The sequence below is a fragment of the Meles meles genome, chromosome 12, assembly GCF_922984935.1.
Source record: "Meles meles chromosome 12, mMelMel3.1 paternal haplotype, whole genome shotgun sequence".
NCBI classification, from domain to species: Eukaryota; Metazoa; Chordata; class Mammalia; order Carnivora; family Mustelidae; genus Meles; species Meles meles.
In genome coordinates, this window is record NC_060077.1 from 14,230,955 (window position 1) to 14,253,964 (window position 23,010).

The window sequence follows — 23,010 nt, forward strand, 5'->3', positions numbered from 1 at the left end:
TCTGCCCCTCCCCCCGCTCATGCATGCACTCTTTCTTCTCTCAAATAAATAAAATCTTTAAAATGAAGTAAAAGCATTGCAGATGGAGTTGAGACCTCCTTCCAGCCATGTCCCTCCCTCCATCCACAGAGGTAATCTATATCCTCTCGTTACTGTGTATACTTCCCATCTGAGATTTTGGTTTTCTCATATTTTGATGCTTCTGAAAACCATGTTATTTTGTTTAGCATGTTTTAAACATTTACATACATGTTATCATATTGAACATCTCTCTCTTTTTTTTAAAGATTTTATTTATTTGAGAGAGAGAGAGCAGGTGCAGGGGGAGGGGCAGAGGGAGAGAGAAAAGCAGGGAACACGAGCAGGGGGGAAGGGGCAGAGAGAGAGAGAGAAGCAGGCTCCCCGCTGAGCAGGGAGCTGGATGTGGGGCTCGATCCCAGGACCCTTGAGATCATGACCTGAGCTGATACACCCAGGCACCCCCCGAATGTATCTTTTGACAACTTGGTTTTGGCTCGAGCTATTAAGCTCAAGATTCAGTCCTACTGATACAAGTACTTCCGGTTCCTTTTTTTCCCCTGCCATTTAGTATTCCACTGGGAGCCTGTATCCCTATGTATCTCTTTCCTTACTGATGGACACCTAGGTTGTTTTCTCTTTTTCCCTATTACAAATTATGTTACAATGACTATTCCTGATCTGCTTCTTATGAAATGTTAGCTTCTTTAGAAAGACAAGAAGGACCTTCAAAGAAGGAAGAGGCCAATCGCCAGTTAACTTTGGAGAAGGGAGACTAATGTCTAGAGCGCCCGCCGTGTGCAAGGCACTATGCCAGGCAGCTTAAGTACGTGACCCCAGCCTGGACCTGGGAGATCCGTGGGCGCCTAAGTTGTTGGGCATCCTGGAAAGTTCTGGGAATATTGACCACAAATGTGTCAAGGTGTTCACCCCACCTTTTCCAGTTCACATTGTTCATCTCATGTTTTCCTTTTTTTTTTCAGAACTTTAAAGGCAAAGACTCTGGAGTCTGACCGCTGGCCTCTGTTCTCTTGATTCCTCACTCATGGACTGTTGACGTCAGGCAAACTATTCAAACTCTCTGAGCCTCAGTGCCCTTATCTGTAAAATGGAAATATCAATATATCAATATATAACCTCCCCTATGAAGTTATTGGGAGAATATCAATATATAACCTCCCCTATGAAGTTATTGGGAGAATGAAGTGAGATCACCTACATGAAATTCATAGCTCAGTGTCTGATAGGTGAGTAAATAAATCTTAGATACACTTGGTGGCAATCAAATAATGATACTGACAAAAGCAGTGTCTCTCTTATTGAGGGTCTGTCTTTACCTCATGTTGCTTTATGAAAACCAAAAGCAGGGGAGCCTGGAGGGCTTCGTGAGGAGAGCCTGCGACTCTTGATCTCAGGGTTGTGAGTTTGAGCCTCATGATGGATGTAAGAGATTACTTAAATTTTTTTTTAATTAAGAAAAAAGCAGATCATCAGTATCATTTTCCTACTAAGGTATCATCATCAAGAGGAGGGATATTTTGTAAACAGGTCGAAAAGAAACCCAGTTTCATCAGTAGGTCAATTCACTTTTTCTTCTTTTCGATTGTATAGGGAACGTCATGTCCTGTTCCCAATACCTGTTGATGGTTGTAAATCCCTCTCTGGGTGTGGCCGGAACACTGAGTATATCAATATTTGTTAAGAGCATAGAAGTGCTTGCCTGTCATTTGCCAGGGCCATGGGATTGTGGACTATAGGTCAAAGTTGACGTTTGTAATGCCACAGGCAAACCCCTTCTCCCTAAAGAGACAAGGTGGCCAAATCTTAAATTTGAGCTCCAAGAGAATGGCAACAACACCAGTTGCAAAATAGCTGTTTCATTTGTCGTAGAAAACACAAAACTTAGTGAACAGAACTTCATGGCCAGGTGTTTCCCTCCAACTAAGCCTGCCAATGAGTATTTCTTTGCCCCCAGTTTATAAACCAATATATAAAATCACAAAGATTTTAATTTTCCAGGAAGCTCTTCTGTAGGGCTCTAGAACTCACATCTGAAGGTCCACATCCAAATGGGTTTGGGCCACATGAACTGTGTGGCTTCCAAAGGTCAACGGATTACTTTTCCATCTTGGGACCATTATCTTGTAACATGGCGGCAGCAAGAGAATTGAGATCCATTGGAAGTCCAAACATGCTGTGTATGAGTGGCATGGAAAGTGATCTGGAATGTTCCCTGAGGAACACCTGGCAGAGAGCATGTCTTTATCCAAAGAGTAATTTTAAAATACCCTTTACACCCCTGTTGTGTGGCTCTTCATGATTTCATCACTCTTTCATCAAAATTCCAGTTCTGCTTTGAAGAAGTTCCCAACTCAAACCAAAAGATGGAGGGAGTAGGAGACCACCCATGGCCCAGTTTAGTTGGTACATCATCGATTTCTGGTAGTTAGCCCACCAAATGCCACCACAGGCCAAGGTACCACGGATAACCAGTTCCTCAGCAGAATTCTGATTACCGAAGCAAAGTGGGGGAAGAAAGAGGTCAGGACCATCTGGGAAGATAGCCACTTGTTGTAAGGACAGCCAACAGAGCGACAGATCATAATCAGGAAATATGTTGAAAATGAAACCACAACGTGTATTAAGGACCAGAATCCTAGGTGTGAGTTAGAGCCCTCTCTTCAGGCAAGGCACTGTGGGTCAGATGGACTAATAAATTTGGAAAGGTAAGGGAGTTCACCAAATTAGAAACAAACATGAGTTTAAAGCCCCAATTTAATGGTTCTATACTCAGGGGTAATCACTTCAAGTTTGGAAGAGATTGTTTGGGGACAGTTAAAATGAGGCCCTACTTTTTTTTTTAAAATATTTTATTTATTTATTTGACAGACAGGGATCACAAGCAGGCAGAGAGACAGGCAGAGAGAGAGGGGGAAGCAGGCTCCCTGCTGAGCAGAGAGCCCGATGCGGGGCTCGATCCCAGGACCTTGGGATCATGACCTGAGCCAAAGGCAGAGGCTTTAACCCGCTGAGCCACCCAGGCGCCCCCCTACTTTTTATATAATAAACTCACAGAAACTCATAGCTTCCAAACTGGTACCCTCCAAAATAAAGAGAAAATAATGGAAAAACAATGCATATATGATTATAACTGCCCCTTCCAGGGGTGCCTGGCTGGTTCAGTGGGTAGAGCATGTGACTCTTTATCTCAAGATTGTAAGTTCGAGTCCCATATTAGGTGTTGAGATTACTTTTTTTTTTTTTTAAAGATTTTTATTTATTTATTTGACAGAGAGAGAGATCACAGGTAGGCAGAGAGAGAGGGGGAAGCAGGCTCCCCGCTGAGCAAAGAGCCCGATGCGGGGCTCGATCCCAGGACCCTGAGATCATGACCCGAGCCGAAGGCAGAGGCCCAACCCACTGAGCCACCCAGGCACCCCAGGTGTTGAGATTACTTAAAAAAAATTAAAATCTTAAAAATAAATAACTGTGGGGCACCTGGGTGGCTCAGTGGGTTAAGTCTATGCCTTTGGCTCAGATCATGATCTCAGGGTCCTGGGGTTGAGCCCCACATGGGGCTGTCTGCTCAGCAGGGAGCCTGCTTCCCCCTCTCTCTCTGCCTACCTGTGATCTCTCTCTCTGTCAAATAAATAAATAAAAATCTTTAAAAACAAGTAAATGGGGACACCTGCGTGGCTCAGTGGGTTAAAGCCTCTGCCTTCAGCTCAGGTCGTGGTCCCAGGGTCCTGGGATCGAGGCCCACATCAGGCTCTCTGCTCAACAGGGGCCCGCTTCCTCCTCTCTCTCTGCCTGCCTCTCTGCCTGCTTGTGATCTCTGTCTGTCAAATAAATAAATAAAATCTTTAAAAAACAAACAAACAAGTAAATAAATAACTGCCCCTTCCAATATATAGACAGGCACATACATGTTTGTACCACACCATTGGTTTAGTCCAAAATAACATTACTTGCTTCTATTAAAGTAAATTAATTAATTAAATAATTTTTTAAATACAAGTTTTGTTTTGCTTTGTTTTAAGATTTTACTTCTTTTTGAGAGAGAGAGAATGAGCACAGAGTGGGAGAGGGAGAATTAGACTCTCCACTGAGCAGGGAGCCCCATGCAGGGCTCCATCCCAGGACCCTGAGATCATGACCTGGGCCAAAGGCATGGTTTGACTTCACTGACTGAGCCCCCCCACGCGCCCCTGAATGTGAATTATATAAGAAGAGGGTCTCGGGTCCCTTGTGCCTTATTCTATCTGGTACATCTTTGGTGCCTAATACCTAAAAGCGGATGGAAGGACGCCTGCCTGGTTCAGTCAGTAGAACATGCAACTCTTGATCTCAGTGTCAGGAATGCAAGCCCTACATTGGACGGAGAGCTTGCTTTAAAAACAAACAAACAGGGGCACCTGGGTGGCTCAGTGGGTTAAAGCCTCTGCCTTCAGCTCAGGTCATGATCTCAGGGTCCTGGGATCGAGCCTCACATCGGGTTCTCTGCTCAGCGGGGAGCCTGTTTCCCTTCCTCTCTCTCTGCCTACTTGTGATCTCTGTCTGTCAAATAAATAAATAAAGTCTTTAAAAAACAAACAAACAAATAAAAGCTGATGGACCTCCTGAGCAAACGAACAAGGTGAGTTAGTTCCCAACAGAGCTTGAGAACCGGGCTCCCTGCTGACTCACGCATTTGAGGCTGGGGGAACTACTCCTTTCCTCGGAGCTCCTCTCTGCCGTGTCTTCCTCTTTAGGAAGGTGATCTCTGCTTTAACTTCCTACTTCTAGGAATCAATGGGAGAACCAGACAAGCAAAGTGCTCTGAAAACCCTTCAACACGAGAAGCTATCTGTGGTTCCTCAGTTATTGCCATTCAACTATGGCTTGGAGTCTGGAGTATCTACCTTTCTTATCTGTGTCTGAGTCAGGATGGCAAAGCAAGTCTCATCTTGCTAAAGAATCAAGGAGTGACATGCTAGGGATGAAAGCGTAACAGAAACTTGGACTGATCGCAGGCTCAAACCAGTACATCTCCTTTCCATCCCAGAACTGGGAACTGAAACTCTTCCACAGGAAATTCTTTCTTCTCCCTCCCTCCTATGCAAACACCCCAGTCTGTCCTGATTCCTTTTTTAATACGCTAATAGTCATAACAATATTCACCAGACTCTAAACAGAATGTACCAGGCTCCTGAAGCCCCCTTTGTGCCCCCCTTGCAAATTAAATTATTCATACTTATTCCCAGCCCTTCTCAGCCTCATCCTAACGCAGGAATAATTTTTACTTAAGTCTTCTCTTGATGCAGCTCAGCGTCTGCCTCCTTTCCTTACTCGACAGTGTTTGGTATTTTCTATCAGGACACAGTTAACAGCCCATAAAGTTCTCCGCTTAAGTAAGAAGTCCCTTTCTGTGACCCATCACCCAGACACATGCAACACCAGACTGTGTGTCTTATATCAAAATTTATTGAAGTGGTAGATTTCTTATAAGGACAGAAACACAAGCAAACGAACCAGGAGGAACCGTCTCCCTCTAACCACTGGGCAGCATTTCCCTTTTAATGATAAAACCAAACAGAAGTGGGGAGCGGTGGTCATCTCTGAAGCCTCTAACCGCTCAGACTTCCAATTAGTGTCAACAGGAGAGGAACGGATTAGCCCCAAGTTGCTGCCCAGATGTACCTTCCTTTCTCTTAGTGAGACTGTTCCGCTCAGTCGCACCTTGGCTAATCCCTCTCTTACACTACCGGAAACTCCGATATTAACCAAAGCTTGCGTGTCTCCCTGCCCAACACTTCTGCTAAAGCTTGGCAGAAAGATGAGTTGGTCCCATGGAATGTGGGTGACCTACTGGCTTGTTTAATGATTCCTGGCCTCCCCCCAGGGGCCATAACGCCCTTCCAACCACTTAAGCTTTCCTTATCCCGGCTAGAGCCCACCAGCAGACTGGGAATCCGCCCCGGGAGCTGAGAACCATCCCCACCTCAGGCAGGTGGGGGAAAGGCCAGTGAATCACAGGTGTTCGTGGGCGTCTCCCTGCCTCCAGCTCCGCTGGGCACAAGTGTGGACAGTTCTGCTGTCTTCAGTTCTGTGAGTGTCAGAGAGGTTGGGAAGAAGTTACAGGAGCTTTACTCTCTGTTCCCCCCCAAGAGTCCTCCGGTGACGTTCTGTGACCAGGCAGCCCACTCTGCCACACCTCTTCTCTGAATCTGGAAGTCCCAGGAAACCACGGGCCCCATCTCACGATGGTCTTTGTGCACCCAGCCAGACTCTATCCCCAGAGACCTTGGTTCTGGGTGACAATCTCCCTTCTAGGCTCGGTGATTTAACGAGAAGCTGGGGGCAGATAAGACGGGTTCCACGGCTCACCGATGTGGGCCACTAAATTGTCTGGCACGTTCCTGGTGGTGCTCAGATCCGCGGTGAGCTCCATGCTTGTGCTCTGGATATTATCTGCTTCTTGGGGCGTCTTTTTCCGCAGGTAGCGGTTGATCAGGGTGGAGAAGAAGTTGGGGAAAGACGGGCTGGAGAAGTAGTACACCAAAGGGTCCAGCATGCTGTTCATGTAGGTGAAGCTCAGGGTGAGGAAAAACGCCAGGTCCACCGAGCGGTAGATGTCACAGTTCCTCGTGCCCGTGGTGTGCAAGAGCCAGAAGATGCGGATGCGCACGGCCACGCTGGGCAGGAAACAGATGATGAAGACGACAGCCACCACCATGATGAAGTTGATGGCCCTCTTGATCTTGGCGTGTCTGTCCATCTGCCGCTGGCGCAGACTCCAGATGATTCTAGCCGAGCAGAACAGGATGATGGCCAGGGGCAGGATGAACTCCAGGAGGAACATGGCGTCGTGCCACCGGAAGATATGGCAGATGCTGAAGCTGCTGCACAGATTGGCGTCTCGGTTCCTGATCAGCATCTTCTTGTACAGGAGGTGACCCGTCAGGCCGATGGTGACACCCCACAAGAGGCAGGAGATGATGGCCGCTGTCCGATTCGAGATCTTGTTGAGAGCGTGGTGAGGGTGAACCACCCGGAAGTATCTGTCCACGGCCACCACCGTGAGGAAGATGATGCTACCTTGGCGGTTCATGGCCAGCATGAACAGCATCAAGCGGCAAGCAACATCCCCGAACCTCCAGTCCCATTTCCGCACGTAGTTGTCCGTCAGGAATGGCAGACAGATGATCAAGAGAAAGTCAGCCACGGCCAAGTTGAACAGGAAAATCCGGCTGGATTTCCAGGACTTGAGATGAAAGCAGAAAATCCACAGCGCAAGGCCATTGCCCAGGAGTCCGAACACAAACTCCAGCACCAGCACCGGGGGCAGCACGTTGGCGATGAAGTCATCCCGGAACACGCAGCAGTTCTTCTTGTTTATTTCCAGAAAATGATCCTGCTGCTGGGGCAGGTTCATGAGTGGAGCGAGTCGGTCCTAGCGAGTGCTCCAGGAAAGAGGTGTGTGTCTGAGTGGCGAACGCCGAGGTTCAGCTCCCGCCTTTATGTCACGTCGGGGTGATGAAATTGGTGACTGAGTGCTTACCAGGAAACTACGAAATCTCTTAGAAAAAAAAAAAAAAAGAAGCCAGCAAGGCTCTTATGCAATCTGCTGTTTGCATAAACAAGTAATAAAAATCCCCTGGGGAAGACAGGAACCCACAAAGGTTCCTAAATGTAAAGGATAAGTTTCGGCAAGCCGACTGTCATTTGTGAATTACGGCGATGCAGACAGCTTCCCTCTGGAAGGCTGGGTACTGGCATCTTGAGCGCTTAATTCACTGTTGGGTGGCTGGCTTATAACATGAACAAAACAACAGAAGCAATAATAACGTCCCGTGCTAAACAGCATGGTTTTCTAGAAACGTTAAGAATGACTGTGAAGTATTACATGCATATGACTTAAGAAACAGTAGGAGGTACATGATTGCTTTGGAAACACCAAGAAGACAGTAACTGTCCATTTTACGAGGACAGACGGGTCGCATTCCCTGCCATAGTCTCTGTACAGACACGGATTGCTTTTCCACACCAGAACTTTGCAGCTAAGCTGTAGTTAGGAGAAAGGAGAAGAGAACAGCATGCAATTTCATAAGATGTTTGAAAACTTGAACCCAGTTTGGATTGCCAGCGGTATGTTATAAGAAACTGGGGTTTTTTGTTTGTTTGTGTTAGACTTTGATAGGCTTCTGTGCTCGAGTAAGCAATTTATTTTGAAGTATGTGATCTTTATTTTTTTTAATATTTATTTATTTATTTCAGAGAGAGCGAGAGAGCACACACAAGTGTAAGGGGCAGAGACAGAGAGAGAGAGAGTCTTAAGCAGACTCTGTGCTAAGCACGGAGCCCGAAGTGGGGCTCGATCTCATGACCCTGAGGTCTCAGCCCAAGTTGAAACCAAGAGTCAGATGCCCAATCGACTATACCTCCCAGGCACCCCTGAAGTATGTGATTCTTAAAAATCAATACGCATTGGGGCGCCTGGGTGGCTCAGTGGGTTAAAGCCTCTGCCTTCGGCTCAGGTCATGATCTCAGCGTCCTGGGATCCAGCCTCGCATCAGGCTCTCTGCTCAGCGAGGAGCCTGCTTCCTCCTCTTTCCCTGCCTGCCTCTCTGACAATTTGTAATCTCTGTCTATCAAATAAATAAATAAATAAAATATTTTTAAAAATCAATACGCATTATTTTTCTAGAGTTTTAGATTCACGGCAAAATTGAGCAGAAAGTATGGAGAGTTTCTGTAGCCGTCTGTTCCCCGCCCCCCGCCTTGCCCCACTAAGTATATATACATGATATTTTAAAATCCTCTATTTTCAGAAAATTAAACTTAGAGGAATGGGAGCTTTGAGGACTTTGAACTCTGCCTCACGGCCGATCGCCATTTCACACATCATTTCTTTGCTTTTTAGTATAATTGGGTGTAATCCTATAGAACATTGCTACCTTTTAGTATTTTGGCTATGATCCTTGCTGAGCAAGAGGTTCTTAAATGTGTTGCTTCCACTTTGAGTTAAAAATAGGAAATTTGGGGCACCTGCCTGGCTTAGCCGGTTAAGCATCTGCCTCGGGCTCACATTGTAATCCCGGGGTCTGGGATTGAGCCCTGTGTCGGGCTCCCTGCTCAGTGGGGAGCCTGCTTCTCCCTCTCCCTCTGCTGCTGCTCCACCTGCTTGTGCTCTCTCTCTCTCTCTCTCTGCCAAATAGGTAAATAAAATCTTCTTAAAAAAGAGTAGTATATACAGGAATTAATTTAACCAAGGAGGTGAGACACCTGTACACTGAAAACCATAAGATATTGATGCAAGACATTGAAGAAGACCGAAAGAAATGGAAAGATAAATTCCCTGCTAATGGCTTGGAAGAACAAATATTATTAAAATGTCTATACTACCCAAAGAAACCTACAGATTCAATGTGATCTCTATCAAAACTGCAATAGCATTTTCTATAGAAATAATAGAACGATAATTTATGTTTTGTAGAAATAGAACAAACAAAAATCCCAGTAGCATTTTTTGTAGAACAGAACAACTAATTCAACAGAAGTAAAATAATTTTGTGTACAGGACCACAAAAGACCCCAAGTAGCCAAAGCAATCTTGGAAAAGAAGAACAAAGCTGAAGTCCTCATGCTCCTGATTTCAAACTGTATCCCAAAGCTATATGGTGCTGGCATAAAAACAGACACATAGATCAATGGAATAGAGTGGAGAGCCCAGAAATAAGCCCATGCAAATACGGTCCATTAATTTATGACAAGGAAACCAAGATATATACTGGGGAAGGGACAACCTCTTCAATAGATGATGTTGGGAAAACCGGGCAGCCACATGCAAAAGAACGAAACTGGGCCACTGTCTTACATTATACGCGAAAATTAACTTTTTTCCTTCCCTCCTTCCTTCCGTACACAAAAATTAACTTTAAAAAGGGGCAGCTGGGTGGGTCAGTTGGTTAGGCGTTTGACTCTTGGTTTCTGTGCAGGTCGTGATCTTATGGGTTGTGGGACTCAGCCCTGTGTCAGGGTCCCTGCTCAAAGGGGAGTCTGCTTGAATTCTCCCCTTGTGCTCCTCCCCTCACATGCACGTGCAGGCAAGCACTCTCTCTCTTTAAAATAAATAAATATAAATAAATAAATAAATAAATAAATAAATCTTTTTTAAAAATTAACTTAAAATAGGGGCGCCTGGGTGGTTCAGTGGGTTAAAGCCTCTGCCTTCAGCTCAGGTCATGGTCCCAGGGTCCTGGGATCGAGCCCCACATCGGGCTCTCTGCTGGGCAGGGAGCCTGCTTCCCCCTCTCTCTGCCTGCCTCCCTGCCTACTTGTGATCTCTCTCTCCCTGTCGAATGAATAAATAAAATCTTAAAAAAAAAAAGAAACACTGTCAAATCCTCAAAAAAAAAATAAAATAAAAAATAAAAAATTAACTTAAAATAGATTAAAGACTTGAACGTGGGACCTGAAACCATGAAACTCCGAAGAATACATAAGCATTAAGCTCCTTGACCTTGACCTTGGTAATGATTTTTTGGATTTGACACCAAAGGCAAAGACAAAAAAGAACAAGTGGGACTACGTCAAACTAAAAAGCTTCTGCGCAGCAATGGAAACCATTAGTAAAATGAAAAGGCAAGACACCGAATGGGAGAAAATATTTGCAAATTATATACCTAACAAGGGGTTAATATCCAAAATATATAAAGAAATCATAGAAGTTAATAGCAAAATAATTTGATTAAAAATGGACAGAGAATCTGAATAGACATTTTTCTAAATAAAACATATGGGTGACAAACAGGTACATGAAAAATGCTCAACGTCACTAATCGTCAGGGAACTGTAAATCCGTACCAGGATGAAATACCACCTCACGTCTGTTAGAACGGCTATTATCCAGAAGACAAGAGATAAAAGGTGTTGGCGAGGATGTGGAGAAAAGAGAACCCTCTTGCACTGTTGGTGGGAATGGATATTTGTGCAGCCACTATGGAAACAGTATGGAAGTTTCTCAAAAAATTAAAAAAAGAAATACCATACCATCTAGCAATCCTACTTCCGGGTGTTTATCTGAAGAAAACGAAAACACTAACTTGGAAAGATATCTGCATGCTCATGTTCCTTGCAACATTATTTTTCTTTAAGATTTTATTTATTTGACAGAGAGAGAGATCACAAGCAGGCAGAGAGGCAGGCAGAAGGGGAGTGGGTAGCAGGCTCCCTGCTGAGCAGAGAGCCCGATGTGGGACTCAATCCCAGGACCCTGAGATCATGACTTGAGCCGAAGGCAGAGGCTTAACCCACTGAACCACCCAGGCACCCCATCCTTGTAGCATTGTTCACAACAGCCAAGATATGGAAAAAACCTAAGTGTCCATAGGCAGATGAACGGATAAAAAGAGGTGTATATATATATATATATATATGTGTGTGTGTGTGTGTATATGATATATATGTGTATGATATATATGTGTGTATATATATGTATGATATATATATCATGTATATATATGCATATATATCATATATATGGAATATTATTGAATTATAAAAAAGAATGAAATTATTGAACCATAAAAAAGAATGCAATCTCGTCATTCGTGACAACATAGATAGACTGTGAGAGTATTATGCTAAGGGAAATAAGTCAGACAGAAAAAGATAAATGCCCTATGATCTCTCTTATATATGGAATCATAAGAAAAAGCTCATAGATACAGAGAACAGATTGGTGGTTGCTAGAGGCAGAGGGTGAGGGGTGGGCAAAACGGGCGAAGGGAGTCCAAAGGTACAAACCTCCAGTTATAAAATAAATAAGTCCTGGGCACGTAATGTACACCATGATGACTATAGCTAATAATACTGGATTGCATATTTGAAAGTTGCAAAGAGAGTAAATCTTAAACGTCTCAGCACAAGAAAAAAATTCTGTAACTGTGTACAATGACAGCGCGAACTAGATGCATTACGGTGATCGTTTTGCAATATACACAAATATCAAAACTTTATGTTGTACCAGAAACCAACATAATGTATATCAATTATTCCTTAATTTAAGAAAAAGGTTAAGGTGATATTGACATATAGAGAGCTTCCAGGATTACAGACCCCATGCATAAATGCTTTATTTTATTTTGTTTTAAAGGCTTTATTTATTTGCCAGAGAGAGAGCACAAGCAGGGGGAGCAGCAGGCAGGGGGAGAAGAGCAGGGAACCCAACACGGGGCTCGATCCCAGGACCCTGAGATCATGATCTGAGCCAAAGGCAGATGGTTCATAACCAACAGAGCCACCCAGGCATTCTGTGTGCAAATGCTTTAAATACATGATCGTGTTTTACCCTGACTGCACCCCACAAAGTAGGGCTCATTACTGATTCTGATTTTAAGATTCGGGAAGCGAGGGGCGCCTGGGTCGCTTAGTGGGTTAAATCCTCTGCCTTGGCCTCGGGTCATGGTCTCAGAGTCCTGAGATCGAGCCTCACGTTGGGCTCTCTGCTCAGCAGGGAGCCTGCTTCCTTCTCTCTCTCTCTGCCTACTTGTGATCTCTGTCAAATAAATAAATAAATAAAATCTTTAAAAAAAAAAAAAAGATTCGGGAAGCGAAGCTCAGAAAGGTTGGTGAGATTCAGGGCCACCTTAGCCAATAAGAGCGAGCTTTGGGTTTGAATCTAGCCCAGGCTTTAGAGTCGGGTCCCTAACCATGAAACTGCATAGACTCTTATTATATGATTGTCTCGTTCGTAAGGCTGCACTGGATTGAGGTCATTTTATGTGGGCGTTTTAAGGCTCTGGTGAAATGACTGATACTTGTTTCCTGTCCTTGCTGCCTGTGAATGTCCTGTTTCCCTCTTGGACAAATGTAGGTTTGTCCGTGATGTAACTTTATTAACTAAGAGCCAGGAAAACTGACAATTAACAATATTTATTTCTGGGAGCTGGAATGTGCAAGGTACCCTCCCTTTCTAAGTTTTACAGTTTTAGGATATTGGTGTGTGTGCGTTTGAAACAAGTCGTTGGGACACCTGGCTGGCTCAGTTGTTAGAGCTTCTGTTTCTTTGATCTCAGGAACATGAGTTCCAGCCCCACGCTGGGCACGGAGCCTACATAAAAAAATAAATAAAAATTAAAATAAGAACAAAAGACACGAGTAAAATTAGGAGAGAACACAAATATTGTTAAGAGAAAAACTGAAGGCCTGGATGCTTGGTCTAGAAATGTCATCGACTACTGTGAACCCTCTTAGCCCCTGACCTTCTTCATGCATAAATTGAGGAATTACGGATGGTGGCCACTGGGTGGCTCAGTCGGTTAAGCCTCTGCCTTCGGTTCAGGTCATGATCTCAGGGTCCTGGGGTCAAGCCCCACATCCGGCTCCCTGCTCAGTGGGGAGCCTGCTTCTCCCTCTCCCCCTGCCCCCTCCCCCTGCTCGTGTTCTGTCTCTCTCTCAAATAAAGAAAACAGAATCTTTGAAAAAAAATAATAAAGAAGTTGAGGGATAAGATAATCTTCCAGCTCATTCTATGATTCTAATCAAAAGTTCACCACCACTCAGACTGAATATAAATTCCAGCCTCCCCGGATTCTGGTGCCTGTTGTGGAATTTCCGGTCTTCCGGCTGTGCCGTGGGCAGGTTTGGTCTTGTTTGTGTCCTTCTTGTATGTATTTACGTTTTTTTCTTATTGGCTCATGAGTTGTACAGAAACTTGTAATGAATCACTTCAACAGCTAAGACAGTGAGTGATCCCATTGGGTTTTGTGGAAAGTCCACTTAGAATCTATGACTCTGACCATTAACTTGAATCTTCATGCCTCATTGTCTTATCACAGTTTGGATGTGTGCCACTGAACTGGACTGAACAAACATTTTTTTTAAATTAAAAATGATAATACTGGGCGCCTGGGTGGCTCAGTGGGATAAGCCTCTGCCTTCGGCTCAGGTCATGATCCCGGGGTCCTGGGATTGAGCCCCGCATGGAGCTCTCTGCTTAGCAGGGAGCCTGCTTCCCCCTCTGTCTCTTCCTGCCTCTCTGCCTACTTGTGATCTCTGTCAAATAAATAAATAAAATCTTTTTTAAAAAATGATAATAGCGAGGTGCCCCCAGCTGGCTAATTTGGTGGAACCTGAGACTCTTGATCTCCAGGTTGTGAGTTCGAGCCCCATGCTGGGTGTAGAGATGACTTAAAAATAAAATCTTAAGAAAAAAATGCTATCATTTCTCAACTGTCTGCTTTGTGCCAGGTATTGTGCTAAGAGATTTTGCATACATGATCTCATTTAATCCTCACGAAAGCCCTGTGAGTGATATTCTATGATTAGCCTCACCATTATCTCCATTTTACAGATTAGAAAACCAAGGTTGAGGTTAAGTAATTGACTCTTTGTCTTTGGACTTAGCTGGGATTTCTGTTTTAGTTATCCATTGCCATGTAGCAAACCACCACAAAATTTAGTGGCTTGAAACAACCACGGTTTGATTATCTTTCCTGATCCTATGAGTTGACTGGGCTCAGCTGGCCAGCTCTTGTCTGGGGGCAGCTAGACTCAAGCAGGACACTGGGACACCTGGCCTTCCCTCCATTCTGTGTAGTCTTGTATCTGCCTATGTGGCCTCCTCAAGTGTTCTTTCTACAGGGTAGACTGGACTTCTCATGAGGGTTCTCAGATAGGCAAAACTTCTTACTGCCTGGTAGGGGAAACCTCACTTTCAGCACATTCTGTGCATGAAAAAGAGTCATAGAGCCAAGAGTCCCCGCCCCCTACCCCCTGCTGAGCAGGGAGCCTGCTCCTCCCTCTCCCTTGGCCCCTCCCCCCCAAGTCCTGTGCATGCTTGAGCACTCTCTTTCTCTCAAATAAATAAATAAAATCTTTTTTTAAATTTTTATTTATTGGGGTGCCTGGGTGGCTCAGTGGGTTAAAGCCTCTGCCTTTGGCTCAGGTCATGATCCCAGGATCCTGGGATCGAGCCCCGCATCGGGCTCTCTGCTCAGCAGGAAGCCTGCTTCTCTTCTCCTCTCTCTCTGCCTGCTTCTCTGCCTACTTGTGATCTCTGTCTGTCAAATAAATAAATAAAATCGTTTTAAAATTTTTTATTTATTTATTTACTTGAGAGAGAGAGAGAGAGAGTGAGAGTGGGCAGTGGGGAGCAGGGAGAGGGAGAAACAGGCTGACCAGGGAGGGGACTCTGGGCTTAGTCCAGACTATTCTAGGTGCTTTATTTATTTAGTTTTTTTAAAGATTTTATTTATTTATTTGTCAGAGAGAGAGTGAGCACAGGCAGACAGAGTGGCAGGCAGAGACAGAGAGAGAAGCAGGCTCCCCGCCAAGCACGGAGCCCGATGTGGGACTCGATTCCAGGACGCTGTGATCATGACCTGAGCCGGAGGCAGCCGCTTAACCAAATGAGCCACCCAGGAGTCCCTCTAGGTGCTTTATTTATCCAAATTCATTTAGTACTCACAACCCTATGGGCAGGTACTATTCTCGTCCCCATTTTATAGACAAGGAAAGTAAAGCATTGAGAGATTGAGTAAATTGCCTGAGGCCACACAGCTAGTAAGTAAAGGAGACAGGATTTGAACCCAGATGTTGGGACTCCAGGGTCTATGCTCTCAGCCGGGCTCTGTCAGTTGCGCTTCCGACTCTTGGTTTCTGCTCAGGTGGTGATCTCAGGGTCCTGGATCCAGCCCTGAGTCGGGGGTCCACGCTCAGCAGGAAGCTGGCTTGGGCTTCTCTCTCTCCCTCTCCTTCTGCCCCTCCCCTGGCACTCTCTCTCTCCCTCTCTCAAATAAATAAATAAACCTTTAAATAAATGAATGAGTGAATAAATAAACAGCCATTGGTTAAGTAAACCATATGTGGTTTGTTTATACAACGAAATAAAGTTAAAAACCATGAGTTTGATCTCTGTTCTGCTGTACGAAGCTATTCATGACAAAAATACTTTGCAAAACTGTCTTTCTATGTATGCAGCTTCAGCAGAACAAAACGAGATTCGTCATCTCTGTGCAAGCGTGTGTAGACCCCCAAAGAGATCTATCATTTGTGTGCAAGTGTCCTCAGCTCTAGCCAATGAGATTAAGGGGAATGGAAGGAAGACTTTAACTTCTTTATGTATTTGCATATTCTTTTTTTTTTTTTTAAGATTTTATTTATTTATTTGACAGAGATCACAAGTAGGCAGAAGGACAAGCTGAGGCAGCGGGGGTGGGGGGTGGGGTGGGGGTGGGGGTGGGGGTGGGGCAGGAAGCAGGCTCCCTGCTGAGCAGAGAGCCCGATGTGAGGCCCTATCCCAGGAGCCTGAGATCATGACCTGAGCCGAAAGCAGAGGCTTTAACCCACTGAGCCACCCAGGCACCCCTGCATAGTCTTTTAATTCTGATCAAAAACATAATCTGCCTTTGATAATTGAAGAAATTTCTTTTTTATAAAAAGCAACGAATTTGAAAGGCTAGTCATGAATCTTCCAGCAAGAAAAGGTGTGATGGGCACCTGGGTGGCTCGGTTGGTTTCAGCTCAGGTTGTGATCTCAGGTTGTGAGATTGAGCCCCACGTGGGGCTTCACACTCAGCAGGGAGTCTCCTTGAATCTTGAATTTCTCTCTCCCTCTCCCATGGCCCCTCCCTCAATCCCTTTTGTTCACAATCACAAAAGAATTGTGAACAGACCTTCTCTCCCCAGTGGATCTCAGGGCTTCACCTCTGCCCAGATTGCCTCGGACCCCCCAGGGCTTTTCATTCTTTTCCTATTAACCTTCCCGCAGCTCCCAAGTGACCTTTCTCACCACACCCTCTCTCGCTGGGATACCCTTCCCCACTGAGTCATCTGGTTGCCTGAAGGTTTTCAGGGCTAAGTTCAGGAGTCACTTCCTCTGAGAAGCCCTCCCCAACCCCCCAAGATTAGGATGAAGCCAACACCTATGCTTACCACTTTCATTGGCTACTCTGATGGGTGATTGGATTTTTTCCTTGGTTTCTACAATAGAAACCACAGGATCAGATGCTGCGTTTTCCATTTGTGTTTCTACTGTGCCTGGCACAGAGCAGGGCTCAATATATGTTCCTTGAAAGACGGAATGAATAAATGAATGAATCTTTTTCGAGGGATAAAATATTAACCCCTTCCCGCTCCTACCATGTCATCACTGGATGGTGAATATTTAGGTCCCTGTGGGAGCCCATCTGTTCTACTCCATCTCAACCCGTGTGTGTGTGTGTGTGTGTGTGTGTGTGTGTAAATGCATATATAAAATTTAGGGCCCCAGCTTCATGAATGAGCCCAAAAGGGTCCTGTGTTGACTGAAACAAAGCTGTAATCCTCATCCTTACAGTTTCTGAAAAATCCTTGACAAGATTGCTTTTTATCACATTCTGTGAATTTTAAAAGGGAGGCGAAATCAGAGCCTAAGCTGTGTTTGGGTTTTTCATTTTTTCCCCCATTTTTGTTTGTTCTTGCTGCTTTTTTCGTGAGAACCTCTGCCTGCCCTGAGCTTCTGGATTTTTTTATACTTTTTTCCTAGGAGGGTAAAGTCTTAGGAATCACACACAGCAAGGACAAGACCTTGTTTTGGAAACTGGTTTTATTCACATGAAGCGAAAAAGGAGGAGCCGACCGGGAAAGAATCATGAGCAGGGATAGGACCCAAAGCAGAAGTGTGGGTGGGCTTCCACAGATTTCTTTCAGGAGCGTATATGAATATAAGCGTATAAGAATATGAGCGTATAAGAATCCTGCTTTCCCTCCTCCCCGGAGAAGCTGGGGAGCGGGGCAATTCGGGTAATGATGACAGAGCAACTAATTGGGGACTCTGAACCCCAAGGGAAACGGCTTCATGCCTCAGCAACTTTGTATCCAAACTGAGTGAATGTCAGAGGTCATCACATTCTCTCCTGCCAGGCACAACGCTTCATGTTCTACCTACCCCTGCTTATTCATTTAGATATTTATGGAGCACCTACTATGCACGGGCACGCTTCTAGGCCCTGGGGAGGACGGAACAGTGAACAGAACCCCTACGCTTCGGGAGCTCACGTTCCTGGAATCTGCCCACCAACCTCTTGGAATCCGCACTCTCGTTCCTTCTGTTTGACATATGAGGAAATGGAAGTTGAGTGTTGAAATAAAACCTTCCCCCAGATCACACACCTAGTCAGCGGTCGAGCCGGGATTCAAATTTAGGTTTGTTGGACTTTCCAGAGCCCATACTTTTCTTCGCTGGGCTGTGAGGTTCCTCTGCAAAACGAAATTAAAAAGACAGCCGAAGGGAGTGTTTCGAGGCCTAGAGAACTAAAAGCTGGGAAGGTCCTCTGCTGCAGAGAGTACCCTGGACATCTGAGAAATGTAAACCAAAGAGCCAAGAACGATTTTCAGCACTCTTGTGGCTTGAGAACAAAGCGAGGGTTGGTTTGGATGCCCTCCCCCTAATACAGGGTAGAGGCAGCTTGTCAGTCCATAGAATCATCAAGAGGAATACACCAACGTTTGCGCCGAACATGGTCCAGAAACTATATTCACCGAGAGGGTGAGAGGGTTAAACTCTCTGTCTGCCCTCCCCCCACCCCAATACTTAGTGGTCACGGTCACACAGGAATTGACTAAGGACCCTCCAGGTAAAAGGGATATTAGCAGGTGCTCAGCACAGAATATGCATTCGGCAGACACTTGGAGAATGAATGAATAAGTAATCTCAACTCAGAGTCACGTAACAAGCGGCCAAAACAATCATACTGAACTCAGTACTTTCCAAAGGCCAATGGGATTTTTTCCAAGCACTCAGCTACCCACCCCCTCCTCCGGAAAAATGAGGGCAGGTAAACACAGCCCCCAGGACCTTCTTTGAAATGCAAAGACTTGCAGAAAAATGTGGAGCTCTGAGAAGGTCAGAGCAGATCTTCCTGGGCTACCCAGAAATCAGAACCCTACCCAGGGGCCCTGTGAGGATGACAGTCACCAGGGTCAAGACATCCCCTCTAATGAGCTTCACTCAGCCTGAAATATTGACTTACTCTGGTGTCTGCTTTCTAAAATGAGTAACGACAGAAGGTCAAAGGATAGGAAATACCGCTAAGTCATTAAGTTCCCCGACTCCCCTAGAGAGAGAACATGACTGGTTTCCACGCTGACACCAGTTTACTCAGCTGTTTCAAACTGCACAGGAGCCGAGCTCTTCCCATCGCCCCACCCGGTACACACATGCCCCATTTCATGCCCATCTAGTCCCGTCATTGCAGTCGGGTCATAGAAAGGCAACTGACTCACTTCTCAGTTGGAGCCTTCCGAAAAGGCATAGTAACCTGCATTCCATTTCCAGACGGAGCGAGAGGATACAGCTAAGGGCGGGCGGCATTTTCAAAAGCCTCTCAGCCCCTTAGCACAGACTCTTTCTAGGTCATCGGTCTGTCCTCCTGGTTTTGTCTGTCTGCCTGTTTCAGGGCCATCCCGCACATTTGGAGATCTTACTGCCCATTGGATTGGTTCTGGACGCTGTTGGCCATGCTGACACAACTCTTGCGACACAGGCTTGAAATTGGCATCTCTTCCGGGCTCTGGGTCTCGGAGCGTCCTGGCCTCTTGGGTCTCAAGCTGCGGATTTTGAGCTTAGTGTAGAACTTGGGGAATGAGGGACTCGAAAAATAATACACCAGGGGGTCCAGCATGCTGTTCATGTAGGTGAAGCTGAGGGTGACGTGGAGGGCTACGTGGACCGAGGGGTCGCAGGCGCTCGAGGGCACCGTCCAGAGGAAGTAGAGTCTGGCCGACACGCTGGGCAGGTAACACGTGACGAAGACAACGGCCACCACCATGATGAACCGGGTGGCCTTCTTCATCCGGGTCTGCCTGGCCAGCCGCCGCCTCTGCCTCAGGCTCCAAACGATCTTGAAGGAGCAAAACAGGATGATGGCGAGGGGCAGGAAGAACTCCAGCTGGAACATGATGTCGTGCCAGCCATTGGCCGACTCCATGATGAAGCTCTCACAGGATATGGTCTTCTCATCCACGCACAGATGGTTCTCCATCAAAAGATAGACAGTCCCCAGGATGACCATGGCCCAAAGGGCACAGACGATGCCAGCTGCGGTCCGGTTGGAGATGGCGTTCACCGCGTGGTGGGGGTGGACCACTTTGAAGTACCTGTCCACTGCCACCACCGTGAGGAAGAGGATGCTCCCCGCCCTGTTCATGGCCAGCATGAAGAGGGCCACCCGGCACGGGATGTCCTCGAAGGCCCACTGCCTGTGTCTCCAGTAGTAGTCCGTCCGGAAGGGCAGGCAGATCATGAGAAGGAAGTCGGCCACAGCCAAGTTGAAAAGGTAAATGGTGCTTGGCTTCCAGGTCTTCATGTAAAAGCAGAAACCACACAGGGCGACACCGTTGCCCAGCGCGCCGAGCACGAAGGCCAGGATCAGCAGCGGAGGCATCACCTGAGAGATGGGGTTCCCCTCGATGAGGCAGCATGACCCGTTGTCCATGGTGGACAGAGGGTGGGCCGGGTGGCCCCGGGAGCCCCCCCCAAAAGACACAGATGCTCCCCTGAATGCCACCCACTCTCTCTGCCGCTGGTTTTCTGACTCCTTCACCTCCTTCACCCCGGGCCGCCGCGGGTCCTGACTGCACGTGTGGGTGGACGCAGCCACCGCTAGGCGACCTTGGACTTCAGCCAAGAGATGAGAGACTCCCAGAGGCCCCTTCTGGGCAGGCTGTCCCACGCTACCTGTCTCCCCTGCAGGTGAAGCACGGAGCACGGCCGGGCTTTGACAGGCAAGTTGTCATTTCTGGAGAGCGGCCGGCGGGTGCGGGGAGATTCATGCCCCCAGAGCGGGTGCTGGGTCCAGCCCCAGGACGGTTTTTCTTTCCAGCCCCACTCCGGCTGTGCAGACTCCTGTGCTGGGGAGCGTGCAAAGCTGCCCAGAAGGCACGAGAAAAGCTTGTTTGTCCTCCCTCCCGGTAGAGAAATACAAACATTTCCTGGAGCCGTTCTGGGCCTCTGCCTTTGCTTTCCTCCCCTAACCTTTTGCCTGACTGCCCCGGTCCTCTCCCCATCCCATGGGGCTCTCCCCTGGGCGGTGCCCGAGGCGGGAGGCTCTGCTCCCTCCGCAGCTCCTCAGGGCCATTTCCTCTGCCCACACCCAAAAATACGGCACTCAAAACTCAGAAGGATCTGTGGAGGGGAAAAAAAAAAAAAGGCTCTAAAAACAGCACTTGTTGGGTTTTAGAAAAATCCTGTGAAATGCATCTGCTTTCCTGCCCTCCATTCATGCCTCCTGCCTTTTGCATCCTTCCCTGGGCCCAAGCCGCAGGGTTGCACAACCAGCAAGACCATGCAATGGATCTGAAGTCACCTCTCCCGTGTCTACCTCCAAGCAACTGCCTCTTGGGGACCCAGTTCCTCTCTCTGCTGTTTGCAAAAGAGGATTTGGCTCTGAGTTTCCCCCTGGCTGTTCAAAAAAGCCAAATACCAAATGATAGATATGCTTTTAATTTTAACTACGTGCAGAGCCCATTGGAGGGGTGAGTGAGGGTTGGGCAGTTAGTCAAGGACTCTATCTCTAAGATAATCATGGGTAAAATTAGACTGCACCCAAGAGCAGAGCCTTTGCTAAAACTTCCTCTCCTTTGGCTTTTGAGGTGATCTGTCTGCCCTGGGCCTCTCAGCTCCCAGCTTAGGAAAGGGGTGCGGGGGCAGGAAATGCATTGAGAAAATGCATATACTCCTTCTTCCAGATGCCGATTTTTTTTTTTTTTTTTAGAGAAGATTTTATTTATTTATTTGATAGAGAGAGCACAAGCAGGACGAGTGGCAGAGGGAGAGGGAGAAGCAGGCTCCCTACTGAGAAAGGAGCCCAAAGCAGGACTGGATCCCAGGACCTTGGGATGATGACCTGAACTGAAGGCAGATTCTTAATGGACTGAGGTACCCAGGAGCCCCCTTTCAGATGCTGATTAAAGCAAAGGTCTTCCCACTGAATCCTGGGCTCCCAATCAGCCCAATGACACTCCCCCCACCCCACCATGACTGCTGCCACCTGTGGAAACTATTGAGAGAGTTTCCCGGCTGGTTTCCTTTCCTCTAGTCTATTCCCTTTAATTCCTCTCCCACATCACCATGAGATTTTTCTAAACCACAGATGGGATCATATCCTTTAAAAAACGAAAAACAGGGGCACCTGGGTGGCTCAGTGGGTTAAGCCGCTGCCTTCGGCTCAGGTCATGATCTCAGGGTCCTGGGATCGAGTCCCACATCGGGCTCTCTGCTCAGCAGCAAGCCTGCTTCCCTCTCTCTCTCTCTGCCTGCCTCTCTGTCTACTTGTGATCTCTCTGTCAAATAAACAACAACAACAACAAAAAACCCTCCATTCGCTCCCTGTAAGCTACTGTAGTGATCGTTATATGGCCTGTAAGCCATTCTGCGTTCTAATGCCAGTTGGATTTGGGCCACATGTTTTAAAAACTTAGGACTGTCCTATAAAAACCTGGGTTCCCAGGCGCTTTTTTTTTTTTTTTTTTTTAGACTGGAAGATCTGGCTGTTCTGGGCCAACAATCCCACGCAATAACAATCAGCTGGAGCTGAGAGTAGCTGTTCTCCTGAGACAGGGTAAGCATTCTCCATTTTGCCCCAATCCCCACCACTCCCTATTACCTGGTGAGCTTCGCTCATTTTCATACCTGATCTTTTTGGGATTTAGTTTGCCGCCTCTGCTCTAGGCTGAAGGTCACATTCCTCAGATTGGTATCCAAGGTCCTTCACAGATGGTTCCCCCACTGCCTTTCCAATGTCATCCTGCTACTTTTTCTCCTCACCCTTCAGGCTCATAACTTCTAATATAAATAAATCTGTCCATTGAACATATCCATTTAGCTCCCCCATTAAACCAAGAAGCCCTTGGGAGACAAAGACTATGTTCTAGGTGAATACCTTAATATAGTCAGGCTTGATTTTTCAACCAATGGAAAATATTCTTCATTCTGTGTGAGCAGCCGCTGTCAAGATTCTTTTTTTTTTT

At 46.5% G+C, this 23,010-nt stretch overlaps 2 protein-coding genes across 2 annotated transcripts; both read right to left on the reverse strand.

The window, feature by feature from the left end:
* Positions 1-5,514: 5,514 nt before the first annotated feature.
* On the reverse strand, positions 5,515-7,442 carry LOC123954358 (hydroxycarboxylic acid receptor 2-like). Its single transcript, XM_046025479.1, has one exon. It carries the CDS (start codon positions 7,430-7,432, stop codon positions 6,341-6,343), a length of 1,092 nt encoding a protein of 363 aa, XP_045881435.1. The 5' UTR covers positions 7,433-7,442; the 3' UTR covers positions 5,515-6,340.
* A 10,999-nt stretch (positions 7,443-18,441) lies between these two features.
* HCAR1 (hydroxycarboxylic acid receptor 1) lies at positions 18,442-20,751 on the reverse strand. Its single transcript, XM_046025299.1, has one exon. It carries the CDS (start codon positions 20,475-20,477, stop codon positions 19,464-19,466), a length of 1,014 nt encoding a protein of 337 aa, XP_045881255.1. The 5' UTR covers positions 20,478-20,751; the 3' UTR covers positions 18,442-19,463.
* Between the last annotated feature and the right edge of the window lie 2,259 nt (positions 20,752-23,010).

Bases quoted from the DNA above. Each gene is read 5' to 3' on its own strand.
- HCAR1 (XM_046025299.1), bottom strand. From the start codon at position 20,477: ATGGACAACGGGTCATGCTGCCTCATCGAGGGGAACCCCATCTCTCAG.
- LOC123954358 (XM_046025479.1), bottom strand. From the start codon at position 7,432: ATGAACCTGCCCCAGCAGCAGGATCATTTTCTGGAAATAAACAAGAAG.